This window comes from Gopherus flavomarginatus, chromosome 20 (genome assembly GCF_025201925.1).
Source record: "Gopherus flavomarginatus isolate rGopFla2 chromosome 20, rGopFla2.mat.asm, whole genome shotgun sequence".
Taxonomy (NCBI): domain Eukaryota; kingdom Metazoa; phylum Chordata; order Testudines; family Testudinidae; genus Gopherus; species Gopherus flavomarginatus.
In genome coordinates this window covers 19,753,285-19,769,006 of record NC_066636.1, presented here as the reverse complement: position 1 = coordinate 19,769,006, position 15,722 = coordinate 19,753,285, and the positions used below count along the sequence as shown (strand labels likewise).

The following is a 15,722-nucleotide window of genomic DNA, read 5'->3' as shown; positions in this document are numbered from 1 at the left end:
AGGCGGATAGGGTGCCCGCCCCAGGAAAGCTCACAATTAACACAAAGGATAGAGGAGAGGTATGCAGACAACATCCCATAGTAATTCAGATATTAGCTCCCACCCAGGGACAGATCCATTGACTCCAGTGAAGCTATGACAATTTATACTAGCTGAGTATAACCCCCACCCCCCAGTGTTTTCCTATCTGCTGCCTATTTAACCCATCCTTCCAGAACTGGAACAACAGCTGCAGCTACCTTCCGATACTTCTCTGAAACCCCTTTGTTCTTGAGGTCCATCATCAGGCCGGGCAGGCTGTTGCTGCTGTGTCGCTCATAGTGCAGGGCGTAGAGCATCACAAGCCGCGTGGCATCGAACTCGGTCACCTTGGGATTCTGCAGGAGCCGCCGCACGTTCTGCAGTGATAGAAGGGGGCCCCCCAAACACAGCATTCAAGGGTTGGGTTGGTTTTTAGCCCTGCGCATTAGACCTGCATTTCTAGAGCAATTGGATAAATCACATCTCAGACCTGCTGCATAGGGACAACAGAGCCACATGTGTAGAAGGCAAAGTCTCAAGCAATCTTTGGGCAGGAGGAAGCATGCAGGGGGGAGAGGAGGAGAAAGTGAGAAGGCATCAGAAGTATGCGATGGGAAGAGAAGAGCGGGAGGAAATGAAGCACCAAAGGAAAGATATTTTTTGCACCAGAGGCAACAAAAATGTACTGCCATCACGTTTCCTACATTACGTTCCCATGCAATCCATCGCTTTAGCTGCTACACGGACATGATACTGCAAACAGAACGGGAGGTGTCCACTAGGAAGTCTGCCTGTTAAGGGCTTGTCTACACTACAAAATTAAGTCAACCTAACTTACGTCAGCAGATGGCCATGGCAGTAATGACATTGCGTGTGTGTGTGTGCGTACACACTTTGCTCCTCGTGCCGGTGTTATTGATTGTACTGTCAGCGTGTGGCTTTGTGGGAAGGCTCCTGCAAGCCAGTATCAAGTCAACGTAATCAACACAGCATCTGCACAGACACTGCACTGTCCTAAGTACATGCATCTGACGAAATGGGTATTCACCCACGAAAGCTCATGCTCCAATACGTCTGTTAGTCTATAACGTGCCACAGGACTCTTGCTGCTTTTACAGATCCAGACTAACATGGCTACCCCTCTGATACTTGTCCTAAGTACATCGACCGTGACTCCACACGGCTTGTGGAGTGGGATTATTAAATCACTGTAGCTGGGCAGTCACGTTGGCGGGAGTGAAATTTAAATGCAGACACTTCCATAGTTAGGTTGATGTAAGATGCCTTGCATTGTCCTAACTCCATAGTGTAGGCCAGGCTTAAGAGGTGGTCCAGGTTATAAAGAGTTTCAGTACCCCTGTTGTATCCCATTAGCTCAGTGGTCCCCAAACTGTGGGCCATGCCCCCTACGGGGATGCAGCAGGGCCTAAGCCAGCCCCCATGGGAGGATGGGGCCAGCCCCACTCTGCCCCCAGCTCTGCTCCAGCCCCACCCCTAGCCCTGCCCCAGCTGCAGCTCCAGCCTCAGGTCCTACTCTGGCCACGACTGTGGCTCTGCTCCCAGCTGTGGTCCTCGCCTCAGCCGTGGCTCTGCCCCCAGATCCCAACTGTGGCTCCTATGGGGCCCCAAGACAGATTCCATTATGGGTAAAAGGGGGGGACCATTGCATTAGCTGCCTAGGGGGTTGAGATGGGCAATTAATATTCTGTGTAAATTGGCCTTTGACCAGGATCTACCAGCCCAATGTTATTCCTTCCCATTACAAGAAACAGCGTCGTTACTTCTCTCCCCCCTCCCCAACATACATTCCTCCCCCTGCACTCGCTCAGTGTGCACTTGCTGTGGGACACTGCAAAGTTGTACAGTCGAGATAATGGTGCAAACAGCACAGCCAAGTTGGCAGACGCTTAAGGGAGCATGGGGATGAATAAACCTCTTAACTTTCTCCTTTGTGCCGGATGCCAGAGAACCAGCGTCAAGGACTGAATGAGCCTGCAGCCCTCCTGTCAGGGACTGATAGCTGCTGGAGGATCCTGCAGACACTACTAATCTGCCACAGGATCAAAAGGAAAGCCAGCCGGTGTCAGCACAAAGGCACCGAAACGAAGGACGCTCCATCTTTGTGATGAACTAGAGAACGTGATCTCACCTCCCAAAGGGAAAGACCAGACCTCCAAGCGTTCTAGCCCTTGCTAAGGTGCTATGGGATAGCCCCCAGAATCCACTAGCGCAGACACAGCCAGGCAAAGCGAAAGCACAAGTTTGGTTGAGTCGAATTGCGAACGGGTTCCCATCTACGGACACAAGTTGCAGTAACTGGATTAGGTGGCAGCCACGAAAGTGTAGGGTGAAATCCTGGCTCCATTGAAGTCAACAGCAAAACTGCTGTTCATGTCAATGGGCTTTCACCCACAGCATGGATCCTGCACGGATGTTTGCTTGCAGATTCTGGATCCCTGGCTGGGTGCATAGTGACAATGTCCACATAAGAAAGCGGGCAGCAGCTGAAACAGAAAAGCAATTGTCCACACAGGAGAAGATGGGATTCAAAAACCTTCCAGGCAGTCGTCTCTTCGGAGACTCATGTACAATGTTGCACTTACTAAGCGACCAGGAAAGGAATAACTGAAACGCACTGTACTCCAGGGGCCTAGGGTGCAAGTGAAATTACCCATTGCTGAAATGACATCAGAGGGAGAACAATTCCTTCTTTCTTTGGTGCACTGGGTTATTCTTCACTGTTTCTGTGGCCTTTCCCCTATGCTACCAGTAGAAGACTGTGACAGGGAACAGCCTGGGGCAACGCAGCTAAAGATATACTGATCACAGGCATTTCCGTGTTTTAAAAAAAGCCAACTGCAAAGGTCCAGTCAGGCACTGGCTGTACCATAGTCTCCTTTAGCCAAGTGGCCGCAGCACACTCCAGGAGACCTTGTCCAGTGGATGTTGGACCAATACTCCAAAAGGTTTCTCAAGTGTGCAGTTCATAATGCAGCTGCCCCATTGCTCGTAAAGGTGCATCTCGGTCCTTCCAGGATTAGGGCCAAGGGGGGATTCCAATCAGTGGTAGAACATTAAGAGGTGAGACTTTTATTTTCACCAGTGCGTCTTGATTCCAAGTGCCACCTAGGTGCCTTTGAAAATCTAGCCTGCAGCTCCTGTTGGCTTCCATTGGAACTGCTCAGCCCTGGGACACAAATGACTCTGTCTGAAGATGGGCACCCAAACACTGAAGCACCCTTGATTAGAAGCCACTTAAAAAAAAAAATCACAGCAGATCTTCCAAAGAGTGCATCTGTTATCAGAAAACACGGCACGTTCTTACTCAACATTTGTTCGCGCTCAGGCCCTAAGTTCTCAGTTACAATAAAGCCCATTTACACCACTCTGACTGCATCAAGGGTTCTTAGGGTGGGCACACCTCACCCTTTGCACTCATCTTAAATCCCTTTCATATTACATAAGTAAAACCCATTTATTCATGTTGGAATATTGGTGACACCATAGCAGAATTTTCAGAGGCTTTCTCAACCTGTTGCTGGCATCAAACACTCCCAGTGTGATCTGCCCGCACACCATCTATCCACCTCCTCGCTGGTCATCCCACCACCATTCCTTCCATGCTATCTTTCTCAAGGTTATTTCCATCTCTAGGCCTGATGTGACCAAAGTACACTAGTTTGCCCCTGTTCATTTCCAACAGCAGGATCAGCTTCTCTCCAATAATGCTTCTAACAAGCTTTCATCTTGCTCTGAGTCCAGAAGACATGCACAAGATACCACCTCTCAAAGGTGCTTCTTGCCAGCAGCATTAAATTTCCTCATAATCCCTTCACACTGCCATGGCGGTATAAATGGATTTTAGTGCAAGTCCTTGTCTACACACAAAACATTATGCCATTTTAGCTGTACCAGTATAGTTAAAACAGTATATTCCCCTAGCGGGGCCTCAGTTACACCAATATAAATGTGCTTATACCAGTACAGCTTATTCTCACATAGGAATGAAAACCAGTTATCCTGCCATAAGGCATTTTTATTGTGGAGCTCTTTGCCAGAGGGTGTTGTGAAGGCCAAGACACTAACAGAGTTAAAAAAAAAAGAACTAGATAAGTTCCTGGAGGATAGGTGCATCAATGGCTATTAGCCAGGATGGGCAGGGACAGTGTCCCTAGCTTCTGTTGGCCGGAAGCTGGGAATAGGCAACAGGGGCTAGATCACCTGTTCTGTTCATTCCCTCTGGGGCACCTGGCACTGGCCGCTATCAGAAGACAGGAAACTGGGCTGGATGGACCCTTGGTCTGATCCCGTATGGTTGCTGTTATGTTCTTATACCTGTGTACCTACATCCGCAGCAAGGGCTGTAGCAGTATAACGATTTTGGGGAGGGTGGGGAACAGACACAACTGAACACACACTTTTAACCGAAGTAGTTATGCTGATACAAAAACTGTGTAGACAAGACAAGAGGCAAGAATTGGGCTCCTAGCATCTGTGTTTTCCAGCCCTATCATTGCTACCTAACAAGTTCTTACTCCTACTTCCCCTGCAGGGGCTGATACAGCTACAAGAACGGAAGATGGAGTCTCTTCTGCCTCCTCCATCATGGGGAGCATCACCAGCTAACAGGATTTATTTTGCACTTTTTGTTAGCACTACATGCTAGGCACTCTGCAGAATCTCTGTTACTGCTGATGTGAGAGGCTGAAAGATGGCAGCAGGTGCATGTGGTACTGGCAATGAGAATTCAAACACCAATTCATAAACAGTTTCTAGATCACCTCTGCTCCATGAGACAATATAAGCCAGGGACTCCACGGGGCGTTTTAGCAAGTCCCTTTTATGGCTAAGACTCCACATTAGTACATCCTTCTCAGAACACAGCAAATGAACACAAATCGACCAGATTCACAGCTGGCATAAATCTGCATAGCTGCATTGACTTCAACCGCATGATGCTGATTTACGCCAACTGACATGGCTATGCTGGGCTCTGTACGTGCACATCTGAAGGTCTGGCCTACAGACTGGACTATTTGGACAGTTAATATCACATAGCCATCCTCTTGGAGCACTGAACACCAGAGATTAGAAAGAAATGCATTTCAAATTCTCTGCAAATGCTGATCGTTAACATAATACTTCTCTACTGGATGACAGCCTTTATCACACTATATAGCTTTCATTTTAGTGAAATCTTTTTGAAAGTCATATTTTCAGCACACAGATCAGCAGCATTTTAAAAACGATAAACATCGAGTCTGTGGCTGCATTCTTTGTGTGTCATAACACAGTTGCCTTCAGGGAAAAAAACCAGGAGCATTGTTTAGTCAACAGCCTCAACACATCATTATTGACGTACTGTCAGATTCTGGGGCAGGTCATGGAATTATATGAGCCATCAAGGGGTCAGAGCATCAGTCTACACACTCAGCTGTCAAACAGAAGTCCCTTTTCAAGCCTTTCTGAGCCCTTTGCCAAAGAAATCCTTCAGTTAAGCAGCTCCATACTGTTAAAACAAAACAAAAACACAACAACAACAACCAACCTAAACCCAAAATAAGGGCAGGGCTCACAGGCAAAGGCTTTTCCCAAACACAGTCTGAGCACAATTGGATATCATGCTTTAAATCATTGATTCTTTTCAGTTTCAAAGCCGTAAGCCGGTTCATTCTTTCAGTGACGTAGTTATACATTATGAAGTTTGTTAATGCTATTTTACCAGTACTGTGTGTACAGGGAAGAGTGGCAGAGACACACTAGACATATAGTTTTGTCCATTTAGGCTGGTTTCAAATATAAATAAGAGAAATTGGGATTTTACAATATCTAAACAGGAATAAAAATGTTTGTTTGTTTGTTTTTTTGGTTAATGTTAATCATAGTAAGGTAGGGCTGGAAGGAAGCTTGAGAGGTCATCTAGTCCAGCGCCATGTGGACCTAGACCATCCCTGACAGGAGTTTGTCAAACCTGTTCTTTAAAACCTCTAGTGATGGGGATTCCACAACCTCGTTTGGAAGCCTGTTCTAGAGCTGAACTAGCCTGGGAGTTTTTTCCTAATATAATCTAAATTCCTAACCTAAATCTCCCTTGTTGCAGATTAAGCCCACTACTTCCTGTCTTCTCTTCAGGGGACATGGAGAGCAATTGATCACCATCTTCTTGAGAAGTCTTCAAATATGTTAAGGATTGTTATCAGGTCTCCCTCAGTCTTCTCTTCTCAAGACTAACCATGTCTAGGTTTTTTTTAAATCTTTTTTCAGAGATCAAGTTTTCTAAACCTTTTATCATTTCTGTTGCTGTCCTTTGGACTCTCTCCTGTTGTCCACATCCCTTGTACAGAGCAGCACCCTAAAACTGGACACAGTCTCCAGCTGAGACTTCACCAGTGCTGAGCAGAGTGGGGCAATGACCTTCCACAGCTTACATACAACACTCCCGCTAATACACCCCAGAATATTAGCCTTTTCCACAATAGCATCACATGTTTGACTTCTCTTCTATCTGTGATGCACTATAATCCTCAGGTCCTTTTCAGCGGTACTTCTGACTAGCCAGTTATTCCCCATTTGTAGCTGTGCATTTGATTTTTTTCCCTCCATAAGTGTAGTATTTTGCACTTCTCTTTACTGAATTTCAGACCAAGTCTCAAATTTGTTAATGAAAAGACTCTTGATTTTGTCTTAAGTCATTTCCTTGTGGCTTTGGAAACCCAAACACAGAAGCATGGTGCTAGTGCAGGAGAATCAGTGCAACGGACTAAGGTCCCAATTCTGTAGCTGGACCCCACAGACCACATGCAGCCTCATGGACACCACTGGGGCTTTTCATGGACAGAGGGTTCCACCCAACCTGGAGTTCATTGTGTCACAAAGGCCTGCAAATCCTACTGTGAAACTGACTAATCTAGTCACTTGCAAAACATGTGTCTGCAGGTGTTCACTTGCACATAGCTCATTGCATGATCCCGGCCTACAAAACACAACATGAAACTAACCAGTCTAGTTAGGTCAAAGTACCACGCACACCTACAGTGCGATAGAAGTAATCTTGGTTTTACCTGTGAAGGCGAGTGAAGTGCAAAATGCAAGCAAATAGCCCAAATGGGGAAAAGAAAATGTTCAGAATCCTTTCTATGCTAATCATCTTCATCTCTGGAGTATTAGTAACCCAGGGAAGGACTGCCACTGACAGCATCTCTTTTTAATCAACTGTACGCATGGGGCATTCACCAGAGGACTCATTTTAAGTCAAGGCAACTGACAGTTCTCTCACCACCTGCTTTAGGTGAACACAGCAAATGATACATGCCCTAGCTCACACAAGAGCTAAGTCAGACTTAGCACTCGGCTCAAAAAGAGCTCAGCAGTGACCCCCAGGGACTGAGAAATAACATTCTTGCCTCTAGCCTAGTAAATCTGATGCGGGACTCTCACTCCAAAAATATACACGCCCTATAAGGACGCTTGGGCATAGCTGCCACAGAGGGCAATAGGAATAACTGGAGCTCTAGCAAAATCAACCCAAGTCCCCCGGCAAAGCCCCCCTACAAGCTTCTGTAAGCACCAAAAGTCCCACCATAGAGGGATGCTCAAATTTCATCCGACCGATGGCTGCACTGGCAACTTGCCGTGAGACGGGGGCTGCACATGATGAACAGACAGGCTAAGGATAGTTGTATTCCAGGGTCCTACTCTTCAGGCATTATTCAGACGCTCCCCAAATATAGCAACAGAGCACGTTCAGCTGATTGTGGCTTGCCAACTGTGACAACCAGTTGTGTTAGTTATCATTACTCAGGATTCATTCCTGTGTGAATTACATGGATGGTGGTGGAGAAGCTAGTTCTACCATCTGAGGTCCCAGCCCTGTAGGATCCACATCACAATTCCCCCTGACGTTGGCACTAGTTCCACAAGCAGAACGGCTGCAGGATCAACCCTGCTGGAAACAGATAAAGGAGGTTTGGCTTCTGGGCTTTGGGTTACCTGGTGAGCACTGGAGTGGTCATTCTGGCAGGCCAGTTCCTGCTCGACCTCCGACACCTCCAGCAGGTTCCGCTCGCTGGCCAGCCGGGAGAGCTCCCCCACCACAGTCACGTGCTTCGATACCGTGCCCGACATCTTCTTGAACTGCGGGTAGTTCTCCACAAACGCCTGCAAAGTGGAAGTTGAAATTCAAATCCCCTGGAAATGGCAAGCAGAAGATAGTAACCAAGACTTGCGTCGGGTTTACATCAGTGCATTTCCACTGGCTTCAGTGGAGTCACTCCTGATGTACACCGGCCGGAGTGAGATCAGTGCTGCAGGGCGGGTACTCCCGGTCTCCCCAGAGAACCTCTGCATGGTGTCCCCTGCAGGGGGAGCTCTGCAGCTGGAAGGAATCTTCACAGGAGGCAGCTGCTCTCAGCAGCTCACTCTCTTGGCACCTAGAGGGTTTCCTAGTGGAAATCCACCCAGATGTTGCTGCTACTTCAAATCTTGAAGCACAGCAGACAGGGGGCTGGAGAAGCCCATGGTGCATGGTGCATTGGTGCTGGGTGGCTGTTCTGAAGAGGATTTTATTAAGACAGAGAGGAGGGTGCAGGTGTGGTAGTTCTTTGTACTGCAGGAGCACTTAGAAACCAGGTTAGCACTCCCCTTGATAAGGATGGAAGAGGTCCTAGTGACCTTTACAAGGCGCATATGGTTAAGGCATTGCCACTTACTTCATGGCATCTTGACCAGGACCCTGCAGTGAAAGGGCTCTACAAGCACAGCCCAAAGAGACGGCTTCCACCCCCAGGAGCCTCCATGCACAGAAGACTGAGTCACCAGTATCGGAGCCCAGAGCAGGGATGTAGTAAATGCTGGTGATTTGCAATGTCCTGCAGTGGATTGGTTCTAAGATGCCTGGTCAATCGCGTACGTCCTCTTTACCTTCATGTCAGCTATGGACTCCAGCTTCTGCTGCTCCTTCGGTTTCCTCCGCTGGAAATCCTCCATTAGGTTCTTGATATTGCTCCCGATCTCTGCAAAGTTCAGGTACATGTTCTGTGGACGACAGACACAGGGGGATGGGAGGGAAGGCGGCTCTCAGGAGATCTGGTCTCTTTGGAAATCACCGCCCCAAGTTCCCAAAGCTCTAGGAGGGTCTATTGCATACTCCCATGCTGTACTCTGAGGGCAAGCAATGAGCTCTGGGATACAAAATGGTTTCATTTCGGCAATATGAATGGGCACTAAAGCCCACCTGGGACACCGCTTGCTTATAATTATGAATTTACCTGGGACGTCGGTCATCATCATCATATACAAGTGAGGAAACTGAGGGACAGAGCAGGGACAGATCCTGCCCAAGGTCACACAGCGACTCAGTGGCAGAATCAGGAATAGAACCCAGACCTCAATTTAGACTGCCTGAGAGCTCTCCCTCCCCATCACAGCACGCAGATACCTACGTTGGCGTAAAACTCGTCGTTCTCAGCAGACAGAACCACCTCCCTGAGATCCTTGCTGATGCCGGGTACTCGAGAGAGGTCAATTCGGTTGTTGTTAATACCCAGTAGCTCATGGACCATGGCCTGGTACGTCCACTAAGAAGGGTCGGAGGGAGAAAAAAGGAGAGACAAACGTTTGACTTAAATCACAACCAATTTCAATCACGACTAAAATATAATGGGCCTAATTCGTATTTACAATAAGGTCCCTTTACAGCACTCTGGCAGCATACAAGGGCACATCTCCATTGCAGCTGGGAGCAGGACAGTTAGCTCATGTAGACTTACAGCTGTGCTCTAGCCAGCTTGCTAAAAATTGCAGTGAGGCCTGTCTCATGGCACACGCTCCCTGCTATTTTTAGCGAGCGAGCAAGAGTAGAGCTAGTACAGACCATGAACATGACCAGCCATGCGCAAGTAGTCGGACCCAAAGGGGACCCTTAAAGTGACTTAGGGTTGCGCCTACGTTCAAGCACCTCTGCACTGCCAGAGACAATAGCATAAACGAGAATCAAGACCAATGTTTTTTAAAACAAAACAGAAAGTATTCTCCATGCCTTACACCTTGTAAAATGGAAACTCCCCAGGCCGACTGCCAGCACCTTGCAACAGATAGCGCACTTATTCCTGCTAATAAGTTAGCACCTTGGGCCCCCAATCCAGGATCAGGGCCCCATTGTACTGATACCCAGGAACACAGTCACGGCTCCAGACAGCTTGTTGTATTTGTATTCAAAAGCAACCGATGTACTGCAAAGTAAAGACACCAAGACGTGACATGGGCGATTAATATTCCTGTTGGAACCCATTTGCTTGCTGTCATCATCTCCCCGTTCTCTGCCCGTGAACAGGAGTGTATTTTTGGCTGCAGAGATGCTGCTGTTACAAGCTATACTGTTTCCTGCTTGCTCTTCTGCTTCTTATGCAGGAGGAGGAATGTGTGGTTTTGGAAATCAGTGCATTATATATTTAGCCTGAGAAGCCTAATGTTATCGGAAGGGAAGTTTGCGAGCAGATCAAAGCATTGATATGTTTGCTCCCCCATTTACACCCATCTAAATCTGTGCACTGGGTTTGAAGAAGTCTCTGTACCATAGGTTACGCTCTCCTGGGACCTATCCAGTCCTTAGCCCTACAAACCAAGACTTCGCCGGGCTTCTGACACTGCCAAATCACACTGGTTGATAAGCCAGAAGGGCTTAGGGCAGTAGAGAAATTCTTCCCTACCTTTTGATCTGGGTAGCAGATGAAGTCACCCCACAGGCACATTTAGCATCTAATTGCGGGGGGGGAGGGGGCAGGAAGCTGTCTACATGCTGAACGAGCACAGGAATGTGTCTAGAGAGACCTTCTTTAGAATCCAGCTATGCTAAACACAACCACATCAGGGGACCAGGTTTCTCCCACATTCCATAACTAGTGCATTCCCCAGGCTTTAGGTGACAGAGTCTCATCTATGCTACAAACTGGAACAGCAGGAGTGGGCCAAGGAGTAGCCGTGCAGTAACCACGTCTCCCGACACAGTTGTGTTTGCAGCATAGATGGGGCCTTACCAGTAAAAGGTAAGGTCAGTCTCATGGCCCGCTCTGTCCTTGGCCTCTCTGCTGAAGTTCAGGGCCAGCTGTGAGGGTGGCTTTTGTGGCTGGGACACTGGCCTGTTGAACTGGACTGAGACTCAATGAACTCATTTCACGCAGGCCGGAGAGGCTAAGAGTTTACTGCCCCCACTGACCTGTGCTGGATTTAAATCAGTGCCCACGCAGGGCACAGAGGCTCTTTTTCCAAACCACTGAACCATCCAGTCACCTGAGAAAATTCCCCCGGCCAGAAGGAGAAAAAGGACTGGATGAAAACTGAAGAGGTGTTTCAGCTCCCGGCAGCATGTCCCACCATCAATACAGATGCCCTGGCTGCCCGGTGAGAAAGTACTGCTGCAGAGATAGCTATTACCCAACCATCAGGCCGACTGGCGCCCAAACACATCCCGAAGAAATCAAAGGAGACAAATAACAGGCTGTTCGATCCCAAAGTCTGCAGCACAGCCACGATGCTGCTCGAAAAACCACCACCCGCCACACAATCCATGCTAGTGCTCACCCATAACGCAGCAGGGAGAACACGCTGATGCAAGGTCATTTGATAGATGTGCTGCCAAGTAGGCGCTACAAATAATCCGTTAAGAGGGACACAGCTAAGACATTTAGGCCCTGCATTTAAAGCATGTTTTAGGATACACAAATGGCTGGAGTTTCAGGAGGCCACCTGGATCTGCCACTGAAGCCAGCAGGATCTGGTGATGCTGAAAACTAGGTCACAGACGGTGAGAATTTTTTAAGGAGGGAACTGTGCTTTATTTTAAATCTTTCCCTTGAGTGCTGTGAACCTAAGCCCAGGACCCTGAGCTAGCGTCAGCGTGCCATGGGCACTTCAGCATCCCACGTTCCCATCCTCTCCCATCCCTTCCAGCCGCGCAAGAGATCTTTCACCTGGTTCAGAAGTGGGGTGATGGCATCATCAGACCGGTCCAGAATAAGCAGTAACGGAGGAACTTCAGTGCGCCGGAAATCAAACAGCTCGTATTCTTTAGTAATCACTTGCTGGAGGGGCAGAAAGCCAGATAAGTTGGTCAGTCCTAAATGCAGAGGGGAAGAATTCCCTGCGGCCTGGGTGCTAGGCAGTGAGAAGCAAATACAGAGTGCGAGAGAGTGTGCTGTTATAAGTAAGCACTGATAATGGAATACCTTGCATTTTGCCAGGGTTCTCAAAAAGCTGGACAAGAATCTATTCGTAAATCTCCACAACACCCCTAAGAGTTAGGGAACAAGCATTCTGCCTGTTCCACAGATGGGGAAACCCAGGCACCAAAAGGGGAAGCCACCTGCCCAAGGTCAAGCAGCAGATCAGTGGCACAGCCAGGAATCTCAAAGAACAGCAGCCCCCAAAAGAATATTTTTCTCCTCTTACACGCTGCAGATTTGTGACAGGAAGTACAAGCAGACTGCCAGGATCAGTGCAGGGCAATTCCATACCTTGACGCATTCAGCGAGCCTCTTTGCAGGTTCAGAGGAGAGCTGGTAACGAATCATGGGGCACTTCTTCAGAGACAGGAGCAAAGCAGTCAGCCCTTGGGCTGTTCTGGACAGCTGGGCCAGATCCCAGCTGCGACCCTGCAAATGAACAATACTCCCATAAAGAAACTCCAGTACTGCCCGGTACCCCTCTTCTGGTTAACTTGAGAGAGAAATGGAGGGTCCCCAAGCCTAATACAGAAGGAAAAGAAATAGCAAGAGGAGGAGAAAGTTTTTGCTTTCACCTTGACTAAGGCAGATTGTAGGCCTCCACAATGCCAGTTAAGTTAAGGGCACTGTCAGAATAAATTGGTCCTGCCTCAGTTTTGTGGGGGTGGGAGGGGGAAAGGAGACCAGATGACCTCGAAGTCCTTTCCAGCCTTACATTTCTATGATTCTTCACCTGCTTTGACAAGTACAGCACAGATGATTACAACTCAGAGAGTATTAACAATCTAGGCCCCGATCCCACAGGACTTGTGCTCAGGCCAGGTACAAGGTCCCATTGACAAGACTCTTCATGGTAGCCAAGTTAAGCACTTGCGTTAAGCGTTTGCAGGATCAGGGCCCTAGTCTACTTTGCTCATCCCACTCGGCCCTGAGCCATTTCACTTTCCGTCTCTAAACATTTTCCCTTTGGAGATTCTTGAGCCCAGGCACAACAGCTGGTGCATTTGGCTTCTTCACATCACAGGGGTATTGACTTTTTTTTTTAAATGGCTTCTCAAATTTACAACAAAACCAAAATATGCACAAGACATTTTGATTTGTATTTGGTTAGGTCAAAATTTGCTTTTCCTAGCAAATCCTAGTTTTGGCTCTGAACCACTGGCCACGTCTCTTGAAACAAGCTCCTTTACTGCTGAAAAAACATGGGTGAGATTTTCCCCAAATGCTGAACGAAATATACACTTAAAGCTAGCAGAGTGCCGAGGAAGAAAGCAGTTTTTAAGGACACTGCAGGATCAAAAGAAGCCTGAATCTGCTGTCATTGAAGTCAGTGGGAGTTTTACCAGTATCTTCAATTGGAGAGGGATCATCCTTTAGATGAGCACAGCTGCTAGCAAAAAAACAAGAGCACTTGCTTTTGATTCCTGGCAACTGTGTCAGGAAAGAGGGAAGGCAGCCACCATTTGCTGAAGCAGTTGCTAATTTGGGGTGTCACCATTTTTGGGGTGCTCAACATGAGGCCAGATTTTCAGAGGTCCTGAGCAATCCAAACTGAAGTCAAGGGAAGCCGAAGGTGCTGATACAAGTGAGTTCAGGATATAGGGGTCTCAAATTGAGTGTCCAAAATGTGATACACAACACAAACTAGTGGATGCTTTTCACAGCTATTAGTCATATATACAGTTCCCTTCAGCTAGAGTCAAGAGCCTATATTCAAAGGCAGAGCAGTAGCACTCTTAGATATTTATTGGACACAGAAAAAACAATTAATTTGGATCTTCTGAAGTATTTTATTTCAATGATGTTACACAGGCCTCAATCCTGCTGTCTTTACTCATGTATAACCTCTGTCGATTTCAATGGGAGTTCTTCCTGACTGCTGGAGAAACATAGCAATTGCCAGACTGGATCAAACTGAAGGTCTATCTAGCTCAGTGTCCTGTCTCGGACAGTGGCCAGTACCAGCTGATTTAGAGGAAGGCACAAGAAACCCACATTAGGAATCATCTTGATCTCTACTGGCTTATACCCTGAAGCATGAGATTTAATAAGCGTGAGGATCGTAATATTTTCTTAATTGACTCCTCTCTCTTTCAGGTTCCTTGCCTCCTCCAGGAGACGATCTAGGTTTCTAAATAGCCCTATGTGCATCTTCACTCATTCTTACTACATGGTCTTTGCCTTATGGAATGGCTTTGAACTGTTTCTTACTGAAACTGTCCAGGTGGCTGCACGGAAGACAAACACCTTGACGCTTGAGAGATTAAGGTGTTGGCTTGACAGCTGTGAGGTTTGAAGTCCACCGAGCAACACAGCAATTCAGGCTCAAAGTACCCCATCCTTGCCCCTCAGAGAGTCCATTTAACACTAAGGGGGAGGACGATTTACATAGCACCTCCAATCCATGGCCTTTCATTTATTGACAAAGTGATCAGCTCCACAGTAAGGGCTGCACTTTAGAACATACTAGCTTCCCAGGGTGTCCTGTTAGTTGTGACCATGTTCTGGTGCTCTTCAATGCCAGCTATCAGCCAAAATGAGACCCTAGAGGAGCATTAGCCTTTTCCATACCTGGCAGCAGCCCAGGAGGTTGAGGGAAAACACATGTGGATTCACGGCAATGTAATCTCCGTAGAACTCCTGCCAAGAAACACAAATAAATACAGTTAGCGTCGCACCAACACTTACGCCTCCTATGCGAGCAAATGTTTCAACACCAGCTATTCAGCCCAAACACATGAACATAGGGACACGTCCTTAGAGTCGTAAGTGATTCACAGCCCCACTGACTCCCAACGATCCTCACTCCTCCCCCCACAACTCTGAGTTCCTATCTCTGCTGACATTTCCAGTCTGTTCCTGATATATGGCTTTTACTCCACCTTTTGCACGTATGCCTGTTAGTCACCGCTATGGGACTGCAACGTACCAACCCTGCTGTGGCAGAGGAGCTTGGAATCAGGAGCTCTGGCAGCTTGGGGCAGATTATTTTTAGAAAGCGTATACATTCTTCTAGTCTTAAATTGCTGCATAGTGTTGTTGTGCGCATACTGTTCAATGGCTGCTGAGGTTATTCCCCAGAAGTGGCTGCAGCGACAAGCATATGTAGCCTGTTGAGCAGTTCTGAAAATACTCTGGGATGGGGAGAGTCATGTAAAATATTACACGCACCTGAACTTCCGCCACAACCTCCTGCTCGTCAGCCTCAGCCAGTGACTTTACATCACTCTTACTGATCACGTTACTGAAATCTGAAAGGAGACACGTAAGACACAGCAGGTCAATAGTGGCTGGGCTCGGAAGTTAACGCATAATACACAAAAGAGCTGTCGAACAAAAAGTAATCGAGAGTCTTCCAGCTGAAAAGGGTAGGGGACAAATCATAGCAGGGATGGATTTGACCCTAGGTCTGCATTCATTATGATTATTAATACAGTCTAGATAATTATTGTAACCCGATTTCCCCCCCATTAAATGTCACGT

General features: G+C 47.5%; 1 protein-coding gene and 1 non-coding gene across 2 annotated transcripts in view; one reads left to right on the top strand and one right to left on the bottom strand.

Annotated features, from left to right (window-relative positions):
* The window catches only part of VPS45 (vacuolar protein sorting 45 homolog), a 37,131-nt gene extending 21,647 nt beyond the window's left edge, over positions 1–15,484 (bottom strand). The window contains exons 1-8 of the mRNA XM_050930704.1: positions 15,411–15,484; positions 14,811–14,879; positions 12,531–12,668; positions 11,988–12,098; positions 9,462–9,596; positions 8,941–9,054; positions 8,011–8,178; positions 240–398 (exon numbers count right to left, since the gene is read on the bottom strand). Coding sequence (XP_050786661.1) covers positions 240–398; positions 8,011–8,178; positions 8,941–9,054; positions 9,462–9,596; positions 11,988–12,098; positions 12,531–12,587 — 744 coding nt within the window. The 5' untranslated portion in view covers positions 12,588–12,668; positions 14,811–14,879; positions 15,411–15,484. The remainder of the gene's footprint in view (positions 1–239; positions 399–8,010; positions 8,179–8,940; positions 9,055–9,461; positions 9,597–11,987; positions 12,099–12,530; positions 12,669–14,810; positions 14,880–15,410) is intronic.
* Positions 8,633–8,756, top strand: LOC127038489 (U6atac minor spliceosomal RNA). Its single transcript, XR_007770670.1, has one exon. It is a non-coding gene; the product is annotated as a U6atac minor spliceosomal RNA (small nuclear RNA).
* Positions 15,485–15,722: the final 238 nt, after the last annotated feature.